Source organism: Astatotilapia calliptera, chromosome 11 (genome assembly GCF_964374335.1).
Source record: "Astatotilapia calliptera chromosome 11, fAstCal68.1, whole genome shotgun sequence".
In the NCBI taxonomy this organism is placed as follows: Eukaryota; Metazoa; Chordata; class Actinopteri; order Cichliformes; family Cichlidae; genus Astatotilapia; species Astatotilapia calliptera.
Genome location: NC_137432.1, coordinates 22,852,919 through 22,870,504, shown reverse-complemented (window position 1 = coordinate 22,870,504; position 17,586 = coordinate 22,852,919). Strand labels below are relative to the sequence as shown.

The following is a 17,586-nucleotide window of genomic DNA, read 5'->3' as shown; positions in this document are numbered from 1 at the left end:
AATGCAGCTTCACAGAAGAATGTGTCCATCACACCAATCTAACATTTTGAACAAATCATCCAAGTGTAGCTGAGGCAGGTCGATTCAGTGCATATACTCCAGGCTGCTGAAGACAAAAACACTTTAACCAATCTAGAAATGACTGAAATGCTCTACAGTGAGTCTCAAGTAGACAAAATGCAGTGCCATCACAAAAAGCTGTGAATGGCACAAAAAAAATATAAATCTGATGTCTAACAATATAACCTTTTCTTTCTTTAATTGGGACACGATAGTGAAAGGCAGATTTTAACACGCTGGATCAATATTCTGATATCGTGTTTGAATTCACAAAGTTTATGATTTATGGTTCTGTGAGATAAACACTTCAGCTGTACATATGCAATCTGTACAATGAGAAAGTGAGAGTGCTTCACAACAGCTAAGCCAGGTCTGTCAAATATTTTATGCTTTTAACTGGAACATTTGGGTCTAATGCACAATGATTAATCACACGTTTATTCAACATTTTACTTTTTTATTTATTTCTCCTTCATTTAACAAGGAATGTCCGACTCTTGAGATTAAACATAACATTATGTATACGCCGTGTTTGAGTATAACTGATGTTCGTTGTCTGAAGTGACAATTAACAAATCAAAATAAATGCTGTGACATTTACTCTCTTGTTTTATCTCTACACAAAGAACAAATCATGAAAGAACCTGATTTGTACAACAGCTTATGTAATGCATAAAATCGCTTTTGGAAACATGGTCTGGCTTTTCAACACGTGCAACGCAGGGGGTCATTTCTTAGCTCATTAATCAGGGAGGCATCCAGTGGTTATATTTTAAATATTATGTTAGTGTTTGGATGCCTTTACATAGAACAGCAAATAACAGTGAGATATATGTAAGCTTATAACTGGATCCTTAACCTCTTAACTTCCACAAAGGTTGCCTCCACAGTGATGTAAAAGACACAAATTCAATATAAATTGGCAGCAGATGAAGTGTAAGGCCAGAATGCATGTGAGCGAGTTCATAGTTTAGTTATTTTACAGTGAACCGTGGCAGTGTGAATGGACTCAAACAGAGAGGAGTGACATACTGTAGAAGGCATTCCTGCCGATATGATAATTTGACTGCATTCTCCTTACTCTCTTCCAGGTGGAGCAAGTGTGCTGTGTATATCTGATTGATTTAAAAATCTGCCAGCAGCCAGCTGTATTGACTGCCTGCAGATATTACTCTTTACTTCTTCCAGGTGGAACAAGTGCACCTTATATCTTGGATGGATATGAGCTTCTACCAGCACTTTGGATGATATTAGCGGCAGTACTTTATGCATGCATGCATAACCTATTGTCAAAAACATTTTCCTTTGTTTCCTGTATTACCGATATCAGAATCGAGGGGGAATCTAATGTACATATTGCTGTGATTGCATATAATCAAAAAATTATAGTAATATTAGGCAAAGATGTCCTGAGAAAATACAAAATGCAATTTTTAAATGATGATTTGATTTATTATGGGAAAAAGCCAACCCACCCTACCAGGCTCTTTGTGAAACCTGATGATGACTGCAATTAAGGATTTGTGATAACTGACAATGTTTACGTCACTGTGGAGGCATTTTGGCCCACTTTACTTTGGGGAAATGTTCATTTCAGGCGCATTTGAAGGTTTTTAAGCGTGAGTGGCCAGTTTAAGGTCATACCAACGCTTTTCATTCAGATTTAATTTTGGTCTTGGACTAATTAGGTAGCTTCAAAACCTTCCTTTTATCTTTTTCAGCGATTCAGAGGTGGACCTCCTAGTGGTTTTCAGATCATTTCCCTGCTGTATGATGCAAGTGAGCTTGCGTTTCAGGGCATTGAATTGATGGCTGGACATTCACCTTCAGGAGTTTTTGGTAGAGAGCAGTTGCCCCTCCAACGGTCCTCCTTGAGCTCTCACACTCTGGCCTCTGGATGTCTGGGGCCTGGATCTCCTCTATGCCTGCTTCATGCCCTGGGGGATGGGGCTATGGCTCCCCACACCCTCAAGCAGATCGTTACATGGAGAAACCTTTTGAATACAAGCGTGCTCATCCACACACGTGTGCACACGGGTGTTCTCAGACACAAACTACACTTTTCTTGGCTGCTACCTCAAAGCACATTGTGTGCTGTCGGTCTTGTGTGCTGCACAATAGCATTCAATATTTAGTATTTACTGTTATTTACACTTAACTAGATTATTGCAGTGGTGTTGTGTTTATTATGTTGCTCTCTTTTTTACTTGTTTTCTCTTTTTTTCTTTTTTCTTCTCTCAACAGGTGATCCAGGTGAATTTTTTAAGTGCCCTTTCTCACTGTCCCTCTTCCCATCTGTTTTTCTTTCTTTCTTTCTTTCTTTCTTTCTTTCTTTCTTTCTTTCTTTCTTTCTTTCTTTCTTTCTTTCTTTCTTTCTTTCTTTCTTTCTTTCTTTCTTTCTTTCTTTCTTTCTTTCCTATCCCCCAGTCAAGTCTGTCCTGTCTGTAACAACTGAAATACATAAAAAAAAAGAATCATAAACTTTGATCTTAAATGAGGTGAGTGAAGGCTACAGTTCTTCGGTTCTTTTGTGACCTTCTGGATAAGTCGCTCATCTGCTCTTGGAGTTATTTCATGAGATGGGCTGATCCTGCGAAGGGTCTGCTACTGTTCCGAGTTTTCTCAAGGAGATAATGGATCTCACCATCATTCACTGGAGTCCCAGAGCCTCAGAAATGGCTTCATAACCCTTTCCTGACTGATCAATGTCAGTGTTTGTTTCCCATCTGTGCTTTAGTTTCTTTAGATTATGGTATGTTTTGTTGCTTTTTGAGATCTTTTAGCCTACTTCGCTTCATCAAGCAGATTATGTTTAAGTGATTTCTTAACAGGTCTGGCAGTAAACGGGCCTGGGTGTTGCAAGTGAAATTGAGCTCATCTTTCCAAAAAAAAAAAAAAATGTGGTTAATAACAGTTAAGTCATTATTTTACCAGGGGTTTAGGGGAGGTAATTAATTTTATAAATGAAATCTTCACTTAAAAACTACTTGGGTTGTCTTTAGATAGATAGATAGCAGGATGTTAAGGTTTGCTCTAGACAAGTTTTGTGCCAATTAATTACATTCACACACGAAATCAGCATGACATTTATATTCTCTGGCTTGCCTCTTTCATTTTAATGCCTTTGGACCAAAAGTATGATATCCATGCTTTAATGTGTAAGACCGCATGCGGGCAATTATAATTTGAGGCAAAGTTTATATTTCAAACAAGTATATGCAAATAGAGTACTTATTGATTATCTGAGCCAACATCTCAAAGTCCACATAAACACTAAGGACGCAACTTTCCCTGCTCAGAAACCTGTGTTTAGTTTTATTCAACCTCGTAGCAAATAGTTTAAAAAAAACAACCCCACTGCTCTGAAACATAAATTCAACAAATTATTGCAGACTCTCAGAGCTTATGTCTTTGTAGGGGTGGCTGTAGCTCAGGTGGCAGAGCAGGTCAGCCACTAATCAGAAAGTCGGTGGTTCGATCCCAGGCTGCCTCCTGGCTGCATGCCAAATATCCTTGGGCAAGATACTAACCCCATGTTTGCCTACTGGTGGTGGTCAGAGGGCCCGGTGGCGCCAGTGTCTGGCAGCCTCGCCTCTGTCAGTGCGCCCCAGGGCAGCTGTGGCTACAATGTAGCTTGCCATCGCCTGTGTGTGAATGGGTGAATGACTGAATGTAGTGTGAAGCGCTTTGGGGTCCTTAGGGACTAGAAAAGCGCTATACAAATGCAGGCCATTTACCATTTGTATCTCACCCTGATTTTATTTCAGAAATGTTTTGAATTAGGGATGTTTTTCCTTACACAACTTATAGTTATGCAGCAGTTACAGTCAGGTGTCTGGGATCACTTATACAGTAAACTGGATAATCCATGGGTATGTTAAGTATTCGATATCTAGAGGCTTAAATTGATCCAGAAATTAATGCATGTTTTAACTTTGATGTTGCTTGCATGACTAAAAGTGGTGGTGGATGCTTGTATCTATCAAACATATGCAGTACACTTGCTCCACCTGGCAGCAAACAGGGGGAATGGATAGATTAAATAAACTTTATTTCAGTGACTAAAATATTTCTGCTTACCGTGGACGTTTGATATCCCACTCCTGTTGTCAGTTATATTGGGTGAGGCTTTTGAACACAGGAGTCCTGCTTAACCTGTTTTCACTGTGCAGCTTTCTCACGAGAGCTTTTCAGACTTGTAACTTAACTTAATGTATGACAGGGTAAAAGAGATGCAGCTCTGTCAAATACTTTACGGATTAATCTATTGAGAAATAGCATAAAAATAGCCCCCCCAATTTCACTTTCTCTGTTTATAGTAAATACTAGTACTAAGAAATTTTGTTCATCAAGATGAAGGTAAAAATTTGGGATTTAAATTCTGATCATTCTTCGCAATGTCTGATGTCATGACACATTCATGGTTTAATACAGCTGTTTTGAAACAAATACATAAAAAAAGAAGAATACAGACAAACATTTTCATTTCCCTCATTTATAGCATAGAAATTATATATTAGATGAAGCTTTAACTCTGAATTAATAAGACATCCTCTGTAGGAGGACTGACAGTGACATGTGACTGAAGAACAAAGTGAGGGATATCTGTTTAAAGTGTGATGAGCCAATGCTTTCCTGCAATGACACTGAACACCCAGACACAACACATGAGGTAATTGCATGCATAGATGAATAAGGCCAGTTTAGACTTAATAGGTTTTATTTATTTTCAGTATGCGATGGAATGTTTTTGAAATCAAGTTTATACAGATGATGATGACAAATCTGGAAATTATGCACACTTAAACACAGAGAAAGCTCAATGGTCAAAACCCAGTAGCCTGCAGATATACATGTACTGTATCCATCACATGCACCAGACGTTTTTAAACATAACGCTACAAAATGAACATTAATATTTGTAGCTGCCTCAGTCTTCTTGATCGCACTCGTCTTTGTCATCTTTCCCCTTGCCTCTCTTCCCACCCCTGCCTCTCTTTTTCTGGTAGTAGCATTTGGCAAGGACACAAATACACCGGCAAAATTCACGGAAGTTGACCTCGCCATCATGGTTTTTGTCCAGCAACTGCATGGCTTCCTCAATATCACCTGCATTAATTTGATCCTGTAGAATACATTCATACAGTTAACACAATGAAGCTCATGAACAGAAAAGCTTTGTATTCCTCTATTAATAGATGTCTCATACAAATGAAGTTCAGTTGTTTACCTTCAGATCGGGGCTTTGAATTTGTTCCTCCAACATTTTCTGGAGCTCTTCTTTGTTTAGCTGGCATTTTTTGCCTTCACCATCATCAGCATACTGCATAAATATATCCACAATGTTTGGAATGACCTGGTCGAGCCGTGCCATGGTTGAACCTACACGTAAAAACAGAATGGCATTAAAAACTGCATGCAGTATAAGTTTAATGTTTGCACACACAAATGGAAGAAACGTCAACTGTGTCACCGTTAAAAAAAATCCTCAGAGCTACTTATTAAAGTTGTAGCGAATACTTTTCCCATATTAGATCAACCTTAACGGTGCTTCTTCAATCTGTCTTTTTCGTTGTATCATTCAAGAATAACGCTCTGTATCTAGACCGAATGCAACCATTTCCTTTTATTTCCTTCCTCAAAACTCGCTCCCCTCACACCCCGCTTCCCATCACTACTCACCTTAGAGCCCTAGGTGAAGAGAGATCGCGTCTGTGTCACCAGCTTGGTCCTAGGAGAGACTGTTGTCAAACTGAGAGGGAAAGCCTCCTCTTAAAGGGTACACCCACACACTGTATGACTCACACATGCACACAAACATACACGATGGCATGTAGGCAACCACACAAACACAAACCAGCAGTGATTCATGCTCCTGACATGTGCCTGACTCCACCCATTAGAGCTGTACCGGATCTGTCTCTGCTACACAGTGCTGTAAAATAAGGAGGACATTAATGTTTATGTGCAGAAAAAGTAGCTGGACTCGTTGTCCTTACATTAGTGTTATGTGCAGATCTGGTACACAAATTAAAACGAGTAAAGCAGGAATATTTTCACCAAAAAGCAGCTCGGCTGGAGCTGACCCTCTGGAAAAAAAATAGAAAGCCAGACTAAATGGAAAGTTACAGTCAGTTGGTGCAATCTCCACACTGGATGTGTGTGTGTGTGGTTGCTAATGGCCTACGCTCAAAGGCATGTATTTAGTTTTTTTCTTTCTTTTTTTTTACCACGTTCAGGAAGCTTTGCAAATAAGTGCAGTGACGTGACCATAAAACCAATGCTTCACACTGCTCAGTCTCACTAAAGGTGTCTGTGATCGTCCTACTTTAATACTCTCACTACTTATTCAGACTAAATAAAAGCAGCTGCAGTTAAAACTCAGATTTATGTCAGAGTGAACGGCTTCCCTGTGTGCTTGAACATGTTTGTTCCTCATGAAAGTCACCTCAGTCCATGCGTTATGTAACTCACTCTTCATTTTCCACTCCTCTGTTCCAAGGCATCAGAAAGGCAGCATTTTCTTCTTCTCTCTTGCCCCCCTGCCAAGTCGCCTTTATAGGTCAGTTCACTCTCTTCACTTAGGTCATATTACTTTCACTTATTGAATACTATCAGTTTCCCGTCGCAGGGGAGGAAAAGAGAATGGAGATGAAGTATCATGTGGTGTTAATTACAAAAAAAACTTTATCTTTCCACACTCTGCTGGCAGGCATATGCATTACGGTTTCACTGCTACAGAGGCCGTGAACCTTTTCGGTGGTGAATTCGTACCATGAGCATGAAGACTCTGTTTCTTTTGAAAGTTTCTTATTAAATATACATAACTTTAAATTCTTTTTTTCATGTTTGTTTAACCATACTGTGATGGGAGTTAATGTTTTAATGGTGGCTGTATAAAATACCCTTTGTGTAACATTCAGACTGCTTCGTTTTGGTTTTTTTGTGATTTTTTTTTTATAGATTTAATATAAAAAAATCTGCATTTTCACATCAGTCCACATTTAATGACCCAAAATGATAAAGTGAAACTATGTCAGCGAGTAAAAGAGAAATAGGATGCAGACCTTTTTTCAATAACCAAGCCAGAAGGTGCAGATACTCTTTATAGACCCCTGCAGTTAAAATGATTACAGCAAAGGCATTAAATCATTTCTAATGCTTTTTTCAGAAAACACACTGGCCTCAGTGATTCTGACCTGCAGAACTCTTAAAGTATTGTGCAAAGGTTTGAGCCACCCCTCATTTTAAAAAATACTTTCCTAGGAAAATGTAAACTAGGTGCAGCAATTTATTGAAACTTGCAAACATACATGGGATTATAGTGTACAAAGCAAAAAGGGAGAAATTTTATTGAGCTTCAGAGCTTGTAATGTCTGTAAGTAGTCTTCAGGAATATTTCTCCAGGCTTCTTAAAGGACATTCAAAGCTCTTCTTTGGATCTTGGCTGCCTTTTGTTGTGTTCTCTGTCAGGAGGATCCCACACTGCTTCAACAATGGTGATGTTGGCACTTTGAGTGTTCCATAGCCTCTACCATGTTTTGTATATGGCTGTAAACACTCACTGTTGCACCTCTCTCCTGACCTCCTCCATACATATGTGACGGCAATTTGAACCAAAAACTTCAATTTCAATTAACCACTCTATAAGACTTGTTGCTGCTGATTTTCAGTCCAGTGCCTGTGTAATTTGGCACACCTCGGTCTTCTTTTCCCGTTTCCCTTTTTTAATAAAGGCTCCTTGACACCTGCCCCTCTACTTAGACCATTTCTGATGAGGCTTCAGTGAACAATAGATGTCTCAACTCATGGTCCAGGTGTATTTTTCTTGGCTCCTGTGTCAGTTCTTTGCAAGATTTTTTTCCCGTTTCTTAAGAACATGACCTTCTCATACATTCATGAACTCTTTTTTTAGGCCTGTCATGTCTTCTTTTGTCCTTGATTCCAATAATTTAGATTTTGTTCTTGTGTTCTGTTATGTGTAGACACAACACTGGTTAGTTTTTTTTATGCTTGAATGATTCAACGGTCAATGTTAAGGGACTTAACAAACATACAAACAGGAAACAATGGTGTGAAAATGCTCAGGTACAAGTATTGGACTGAAAATGATTGAAAAATCAAGAGTTTTGCACAGCACTGTAGTTTGCTGTTCAAAAGGAATTAGTGATTGAGAGAAGCCTTTGCCACTGGGGTGACCAGGAACACAAAGCTCTCTCTAGCAGAGCTCCAGAAGTCCTCTACAAAGACGAGATGCATGGCCATCTCATCAGCACTCCATCAATTAATCATCTGTAAGAGCAACACCAGTCTTGAATAAAAGGCATCTGACAACCAGTAAGAAATATTTTAAGGATCGTTAACCAAACAGGATCCGTATGACCACTTTTTTAATGGCCACAGCGAACAGTCTATATAGTTATGTAAATAACTTATTTAAGTTAGTGAGTAACATTACGAGCTGATGGTTGGAGTGAAAATGCTTTCTGTTAGTAGAGTGTGTACTGTCCAGAAAAGCAACAAGCCACGTTTGCTAGAACTTGCAACAACATTGGAATTAATTGGAGCTTGAAACAAAAAAAAGTGTGTTAGAGTTTTCCCCAAAATAATTGGTGTGAGGGACAGGTTCCTCTGCATTCTGGTTTGGTGTTATGTGTCAACACTAGCAAATAATGTACATGCACATCAAAGTGTCACAGCTCATCACTCAACCTTCTAATCATCACATTTTTTTCTGCAATAGATAGTTTAAACCTTAAGCAGCTGCATTATGTGAATCATGTTTATCTCTTTTTCAACACTAGTTCTTATATAACTGTTACAGGTCTTTCGCTTTACCTCAATACACAATAGCAAGAGGAGCAATTGTGTATTATTGCCTTATGTCATTTTTTTCTACTTCAAGTTTATATTTTACTTTTAGATTACCGTAAAGGTAAAACACAAGAAAACACTTCATTTAGTTTACATGTGAAAAAAAAATCATTCTTAATGATGTATGCTGTACATCCCCCACTGTAACTGATCATAGTCATCTTTCTTCTCAGATATTTTTTTCATCTTTTATGTAGCTCAAGTAGAGGTAGAGCAGGTGATCACTGCTCACACCAAATTGAAGGTTGGTGGTTCAATTCCTGGCTGCTCCAGACTGCATGCCAAATACCCTTGGGCAAGATATTAACTCCAGGTTGCTCTCATGAGGCATGTTGCATAAAGTGCTAAATAAGAAAGAGTCTATTTTCCATTAATGAAAAAACATGGACAGAGACCTGATAAAGCGTGTGCATAGCTATCAGTTCAAAGCAATTTTTTTTCAGTCATCAGTTTAATCTAGTCAGTTAAATCCAGTTGTATTGACAAAGAGCAGCAGTACCAGACCTCCTTGGGTCAATCCAGGTATAACTCTGATCCATCTTTGCTTCTAGTAACTTCCTGAGTTTTAAAGGTTAGACTTTTTTTCATATAGTCATTCTTCCCACTTACAGCATCTACAGCCAAAGGTAAAGAGGTTATTAAGGGTTCAATGGGGCAAAGTGATCAGATCTGAGCAAAAGAATAGTTTTATCTCATCTTTTTCATGCCTTTTCTGTTCTCGTGTGTGCTCCTTTTCAACTCCATGTACTTCCAAACATCCACTATCCTCCGAATGCAACTACATCTGCCCTAATACATCAACTCAGAGCTGAAAACAGGGCTTCTTCTTAATTGAGGATGGAAAGAGGGATAGAAAAACCAAGAGAAGAATCACTGAGTGAACCAGCTCTCTCTAATTGGCTTTCAGGAATGTTTCGGCAGGTAGGGATAGAACTGAATTTGAAATTGTTCCAATTTTGTTTTACCAACATGATGAGCAAGCAATAGCAAAACACTGACGCAGCAGTGCTGTGACTGTATTTATTATTTAGTGCATGCATCAATGAAATGCATGAAACACTGTTATTAACCTTTTTTATATATCGGCCAAGCACACTTATTAAATCAAATATAAAATCCAAAATTTGTATATTAAATTGATGTCGCTTAACACTGTTTTCCTCGAGGCTTGCTTCTTTTTTCATTGTCTGGCAGTCCTGAAGTTTAGACTACACAGTGTTTCAGGACTTCTTAAATGTAAATGTATTTATTCATTATGGTTGGTTTAAACATTGCTGTTTAAATGGAGCCATGCACGGCCCAAAAGTTACACGCACATCCTCTGTCGCCTGCATCGCTGCCTGTCTTCATTCCAAACACTGTAGCACCATCTTCTGGTCAAATCAAAATATGTCAAATCAAAACTTTCCACCAGTCAATTCCAGTGCGTTTCATTTTTTATTTATCCCAAAATGTGTCAGATTTCAAAAGCAATAAATCAAACAGGATGCAGCAGTCACCTGACTCATTTCAGTTCAGTAAAGCATGGACTCGACACTGTGTGGCTACAAAAAATGTCTTGATATGGAAAGAGTTACATCTTGTATCATAGCATTACAACAAATCACATGACCATTTTAGTGTGTGTGTTTTTTTAAAATTCACTTTTACTCACAGATTTCCAAACTTTTCACCCATCCATCCTCTTCTTGATGCATGAAGAATCCAGGTAAGTAAATCCCCAAAGTTTGATTCTGTTCATATGGACGCAGCGTTTTCAGAGGGAGAAACATTTCGTCAATCATCCAAGTGACTTCTTCAGTCGAAGGCTGACTGTTGTTTATAAGAGTGGCGAAACTTGACTGCAGGTTTCCCCAATCTTATAAACAGTACGTTTGCATAATGATATGTGAAAAGGGAAAGACCATCTATGAATCGAGGGGGGGCCTGAGGGTAAATCTTTCGCCACCTTACAATCCAGAGTTGGACTTCTTTTTATATTCCTTGGTGGCTTCATTTAATATAAAATCATGATCTGTCTTTTTTTTTTAAGTTCAAGAATAGAAGAAGAACCCCTTGCAAAAAACAAACAAACAAACAAACAAACAAAAAAGAAGATGTGCAAATGATTTCTGAAAAAAAGAACGAGCATAAATCTGAGTTATACACTGGAGTTAACATTTCTCAGTTAACTTTATTTACCTCAATCTCCTCAAGATTATTTAGGGAAGGGGAGTCCGAGTGCAGCAGCCCAGAGAGATAGGGCAGGGCGAGACTGTTTAAGGACTTCAAAACAAATAAAATAATTTTAAAATGAACTCTCAAAAGGGCATTACTGTATTACACTGTGAAGCACACAGAACATATTGATGTGTGTGTAGTTGGCAGACTGAAAACACTGCAAAGGCCAAGGGTGGTCTGATATGTTTGCAGTAAGAGAGATCCTTCACAGTGTAATGAGCATGTTAACGTTCACTTAGTGTGTATGCCTGTGTGCACAATATATTTGTATTTTTACTGAACTGGAGTTCAGTCAGTTTAAAGGTGGAATTCCAAACTTGTAATGAGCCAAGTAGTTAATGTTTACCAGATGGATCTGCACCAAGTTCAAAAAGTGCAGTTTGTATCTCATCTGGAGGAGTTCTGTGAGCGAAACTCCACCATCTCCAAAAATGTTACTTATTTGACCCACCCTAAATAAATCATGAGCTCACGCCTCACAGGCATGTGTGCTGCACCACACTTCAGGCTTTTTAGCACAAACATCTGATCCTGACACGTTCCCGTATCGAAGCAGTTACCCCCTCACGCTGTGTAGAAACTGCTGCCTCAGTTGAACTTTCGATGAGAAGTGAAATGATGCACATTAGATATTAATTCATGAATACTCTCACTACTTTCAAATCCAGCTTCTAGTTTTAAATGTGTTGCAGAAGTCAGCTATCAGATAGTAACTAAAACTCTAGCATACCCAATGTTTTTGAATAAAATTTACAACAAAGTAGCCAGACACACAGTCGGGGAAATTTTGTCAAAAGCAGTTTTTACTTGTAAATCCGGCACACAGTTGTGCAACACAATCAACTTTATCTGTTACAAAAAAAGAAAGAAAAAAAAGACAAGCATTATTTTCTCTTACAGTGTATTTGCACATCAGTTCTTTCACTTCTTTTTAGCAGACATGGAGCAATATTTTTCACAGGCCATTGTGAGGCCGGCGATGAATGGCATAAATTCTTCAAAGTCCAAGACATCATCTTTGTTCTGGTCCAGATCCTTCATGATATGGTCCACGGAGTTGGCATTCTTCTGGGTCTGAAACAGATGTAACAAGAGACAAGTTCAGGGTGCAAAGCGCATGAGCAATAACATTTTTAACTTAAATATGGACAATGATTCACACTGAGGATAGAGATCAGGTATGATAGCAAGAAAGATCCTTACTTTCAGAAAGTTGGGAAGCTCAGCCTCAATTAGTTTTCTTAGTTCTTTCTTGGTTAAGGCCTTTCCGTGTTTGCCATCATGGGCATACTTGTTGAACACGGTTATCATGGAATCCATGGATTTCTCCAAGTCAGTCATGGTTGCAGAAATGAGTGCTGAAAGGACAAAAGGCAGGAATGGACATAAATATAACAGGGTTTTTTTTTTACTTTTACTGTTGGCTTGTTACATTCACACTGGAGAAAAATGAGTGAAAAATGCAGCCAAGCATTAGGTTACAGCACATTGTTTGAAGAGGATGTGGGTGTTGGTTTTTACTGGCACTCAAAGCAAATTCTTCTGGCACAAATCACCTTCTGGCCCCAAACCCAAAATCCGTATATGGGTTCTACCTCCCCTCTCTTTATCAGTTTCAGAAAAAGAAAAAACTAGGCCCGCAGACACACAGTAAAGATAGACTAGAGAGAAATAGGCCTAACGTTTTTGGAGACACCCATTCCTGGCATAGCAAAGGAGGAAAACCCTACGTAATGCACCAACAGCACCTCAGCCCACCCAACGTAACATTCAATGGAAAAAGGAAAAAACAAACAACTTTCTAACTTTTTAAATAAGTTTTAATAGCCTTACCGGATCACGAGGATGCAGAAACTGTGGCAGAGCTTAAGTGGAGTTAGACGTGGGCTGACTGAAAGTTTATTCAACACTTTATAGTCATCTAGGCAACGCCCAAGTGATGGGAGGGAGGAGGGATACAGAGAGGCAGGGAGAGCAAATAAAGGAACACTGTCCCTTTTCCCCACAGTTACTGCAAGACGTAGAAGGCATTGACATGACGATGCTACCTCACAAAAATCTACACTGTTTGTGTTTCATCATGCAAGTAAAACAAAAGATGGCACAAAGCAGAATAACGCATGCATGATGGGACCTGCTAAGACTGAGCAAGTCTGCACTGGGCCGTCTTCTTTACCTGTAACAGTCGGCACACCTGGATACATGACAGCAGCAGGATGCTCTCCCGAAACAAGGCGAGCCGGGGGAAGGGAGTGTGAGGCTGTGGACAATGGACAATCTCCACTGCGAGTTTATTCCCAGATACCGCTTTCAGCAGCACTGCAGGAGCAGCCTGTTCAAACTGACCCTTCACTGTCACTTGGCAGTTCCTTTAAAACTTGCTCAACAGCTCCTCTGTGATTTCACTCTCTCCTGTTCTCCAAGGAGATGAGGAGTGAACGGCCTGAAGACTGTTATGGTTAACTGAAAACTGAAGTAAAACTTAAAACTGAATGAAAATTTTTAAATGATCAACAGAAAAATGAAATCTTAAACAATATTGTTTACTTGCAAAGCTGAAAGAAAACTGTTACTACATTGGTCGAAGAAGCATGAAGACAAACTGTTGCATGATTTATTCAGTCAAGGCTCTCTCCGTGTCCGCATCAAATACCTTGAAGAAGTGTTGTCCTTAAATTCTCTGTGCTGAACTTGTAAAATTACTCTCTTAGCATATATCTCATCGATATAAACATAAAAAAACCCCATTAACTTTCCTACTGATGCTAATAAAAACGAAATGTTTCCTAAAAGTGGAAAACTCAAACAAAATCATCAAACCCAATCTGGCAACTAATTGAAACACAGACACAAATTTAGCTGAGAGAAAAGTGAAAACTAATAAAACTTTAAACTCTTGTGTTACCACTAGAGCCACCAGTACTTTTGCTAACCTTTACACCACTGCTGTCCTCTTTAAATGCATATTTCAGTATATAACAGAAAAATAAGTGGGCTGCAGCACTCTTGACTATGGGAATGGCTGCACAAGGAATATTTACACATATGCCACTGCATGATTTTATTACATCCCCACACAGCTAGACTGCAGATTACAAACTGAGCAAAGGTAGAAGGAAGCACAACACATTGAAAGTCTTTCAGAAAGTTTAATTACAAAAATGGATTTGAAAAAACAAAACAGAAGAAAACTGAATACACAGGAGGAAAGAATCTCTTTGCAACCTTTTTAAAAAGAGCACTGATTAGAAAGGGATGGAACGTAAAACACGTTTGGCCTTATATCTACCATTTCTTTGTGATTCAAATTTAAGAGAACTGTAAAATAAAATAAAAAATACACAAACAAAGGACCAGATTAACTACTACAGGCTTGTACTCAATGAAATGATGACTTAAAATAATAACCCCAAACCAAATTTTATATACCTAAAAAAAGCCTAATAACAAAGGATCATTGTGACAAAACTGTGCATTCAGCTGTGTAGCAATGACCACCAGCACCTGGGGAATAATGACTGGTTGAAGTGTGATACAACTGTGATCCAGTGGGCTCTTTAGTTCTTCCTTTTGCTCTTGCTGCCAGCTTTGGCTGGTGTTACTACAGGAACAGCTGCTTGGTAGAGGGCAGCAGACACTTTGTTGATGTAGTACAGGGCAAAGAGGGAAAAGATGAGGCTGAACAGGAAAAAAGAAAGAGAAGTATTTTAATAATCAAATACATTTAGAAGTGCTTTCTAGATGCTTTGGGTAAACGTGTTCTGCAGAGGAGTCACTTACCAAGTAGTGACACAGACACGGTGTACCAGGCCAGAGGCAAACAGTGAAAGGCACAGACACAACAGAACTGCAAGATGACACAGTAAATCATATAAGTGATGAGCATTAATATGAGCCTACAGATGTGCATCGAGGTAATAATGTTAGAATGTTCTTTTAAATTTGCATTGGCTGTCATGATGATACGCAAATCTGGACCAGAGGGTAGACTCAGCTCATTGAAACTAGCATCTTGCCTAACCAGTCAAAAGATTTGTTTGTGTGTGTGTGTGTGTGTGTGTGTGTGTGTGTGTGTGTGTGTGTGTGTGTGTGTGTGTGTGTGTGGGAAGCCTAGAGCCCTCCTGCACAGAGGTAGTGCAGGAGCTTACCTCAAGTCTAGTAGCAGTGCTGTGTTTTATTTACCTTGGCTAACTAAAGCACACACAGAAACCAGCTGCCGCTTATAAATGCTACTACTACTAATCATCATCATCATCATCATCATCATCATCATCATCATCATCATCATCAGCAGCAGCACCCTAAATTCGTTGTCTGAGTCAACCTTTATCTAACTTTTATTCTCTCCATTAGCTCAAATGTTTTGTTGTTCTGGTTTACCTGACGTGGTAGATTTAACATCAGCAAGATGTTTAATATAATTAAAATGATTTTTTTAATGTTTTAATTTATTTTAGGACTACCTAACAACATTAAAAAAATGCTCCTTATCAAATAAGCACTTTACATTTTCTTCTGAGGAGATTCTTATATTTGCACATGAACTCGACAGTGAGACATTTAGTGAAGACGTTGCATTTTCGGTGAATGTTTCAGCTTATTTTTACTGTAATAACTGTGTTACTGACATTGATTGGAACAGTATTTATAATTAGCATTTTAACAGGCACAAAAACCCTGAACAGGTTTTGCTGTGGCAATCAGAAGCAAACCACTGTAACTGCATGTAAACTGTGTTACACTAAATTACTTTGCAGATGTTGATTCCTGTAGTGACCGCTGGCCTTCAGCCTGCAGAAACCAGCATACAGCGGCTATATATTGAGAGGAACAATTTAGCTTTATTATTGTTAATTTAGTCAGGCTTTTGCTTCTTGATTATTTTTTGCAAGGTTTGTGTACAAAATCAAACATCTTAGAGAAGATCACTTCACCTGAACAGGGACTTAAACCAGCGATCTGGGTTACCTGGCTTCTCTAACCTCTGACCTTTACCTCAACCAAGATTTCCACCTATTATTTAGGCTAGAGTTTGGTATAAACAATTCTGATGTTTCAGGTAAAGCTGAGCTAACAGTTAACTCAGCAGAAATATTAAACACCATGTGAACAAGAAAAAGGCCACTGCATGGGCCATCATCACTTACTCTCAGGGAATATCTTGGCCTGGAATCCCTTTCCGAAAACCAAATTTTCCAGATTATTAAATGCCTGAAGCCAAAGTTAAGGTGCGACTCTCCTCAGTGACATCTATACATTTTTATGGAGAATATATAATAAAAGTCTGAAAGTTGTTCAATAAATACCGATTTCCAAAAGAACTGTGCAGTTTACTGATTAACAACATTGGCAAAGCAATTCAACTCTACATGTCACTTAAAGGATACAGTCAGGGAGCAGATGAAGAGGACTGAGCCCAGAAAACCTCCCAGGATGGTGAGCCACTCGGTGGATGCCAGCTGCTTACTGAACATCTGCATCCCCGCGAATACCAGCACAGAGAGCAGACTGGATAGCACCAGGGAGGTTCCGGTGTTCACCGCTACAAACAACAGAGATAAACTGTCATCTGGACAAAACCTGAGGCTATCTGAGGCTAAAGAGTTATCTAGTATAGAACTGTAATGCAACCGAAAGTAAACGATGGTTTTAAATGTCATATCTCGTTTGAATTGGGCAGTCATACGCCTTGGAACTTAACGCCACGTCAGTGTTCACGCATAACGTTTCCCACGTATAGCTGTTAGCTCTGTGCTAATCAACTCACATCTGCACCAAAACACCCCTCTAATATAATTTCCTAAATGCTCAGCACATAAAAACTTTTCTGGTACTTTACAGTAATGCTGGCATTGCTAGACTGTAAGAAAGAAATCTGTGTTAGCGTGGTTTACATTTAACATTAGCTACACAGGACTATAAGACATACTGCACACTGAGACTGAGGATATCTGCACATTATGTCTGTGCTGACGATGTGTCTATTGATAATTATGCAATACATACCCATACTGTAATACTTAATTATAGTCTCCGTGACGAAGCACCAGTAAATTAAATTTAACTTCGACGAGCCAGCTAGCTGCCCCGGCTCTAGGAACTAAAAAACAGATTACCCGGCTCTAAAGTCAGGTGGGACCGGTGGGAGGAGCCACATGAGCTCTCCGGGTGAAAAAAAAAAGCAATAAAAGAATAAAAATCCAAATAATGGTTGTTTGATTCCACTAAAGTTCAAATCGAAACATTTATAAAACACAATTATGTGTTTGCATTACAATTACATTTCTATCGTCTAAATACACACAAACACACACACGTACGTTATATACATTATGTTTATATGTTTTGTGGACTTCTAAAAGTAGAACTTCATGGTACAGTTCAGAACAAGTGTGTAATTATGCTAGCATTAAATAATTTAACTCAATTTCA

At 38.8% G+C, this 17,586-nt stretch overlaps 3 protein-coding genes across 3 annotated transcripts; all 3 read right to left on the bottom strand.

Moving 5' to 3' along the window:
• Positions 1-4,762: 4,762 nt before the first annotated feature.
• s100w (S100 calcium binding protein W) lies at positions 4,763-5,958 on the bottom strand. Its single transcript, XM_026184987.2, has 3 exons — positions 5,743-5,958; positions 5,291-5,442; positions 4,763-5,185 (listed from the first exon to the last, which is right to left on the bottom strand). The coding sequence occupies exons 2-3, from the start codon at positions 5,432-5,434 to the stop codon at positions 4,991-4,993; spliced, it is 339 nt and encodes a 112-aa protein (XP_026040772.1). The 5' UTR covers positions 5,435-5,442; positions 5,743-5,958; the 3' UTR covers positions 4,763-4,990.
• Positions 5,959-11,939: 5,981 nt separating this feature from the next.
• Positions 11,940-13,294, bottom strand: s100a10b (S100 calcium binding protein A10b). The gene is made up of 3 exons (XM_026184894.2): positions 12,988-13,294; positions 12,358-12,512; positions 11,940-12,228 (listed from the first exon to the last, which is right to left on the bottom strand). The coding sequence occupies exons 2-3, from the start codon at positions 12,493-12,495 to the stop codon at positions 12,076-12,078; spliced, it is 291 nt and encodes a 96-aa protein (XP_026040679.1). The 5' UTR covers positions 12,496-12,512; positions 12,988-13,294; the 3' UTR covers positions 11,940-12,075.
• Positions 13,295-14,283: 989 nt separating this feature from the next.
• Positions 14,284-17,321, bottom strand: krtcap2 (keratinocyte associated protein 2). Its single transcript, XM_026184571.2, has 5 exons — positions 17,161-17,321; positions 16,542-16,696; positions 16,302-16,365; positions 14,935-15,001; positions 14,284-14,832 (listed from the first exon to the last, which is right to left on the bottom strand). The coding sequence occupies exons 1-5, from the start codon at positions 17,162-17,164 to the stop codon at positions 14,712-14,714; spliced, it is 411 nt and encodes a 136-aa protein (XP_026040356.1). The 5' UTR covers positions 17,165-17,321; the 3' UTR covers positions 14,284-14,711.
• Positions 17,322-17,586: the final 265 nt, after the last annotated feature.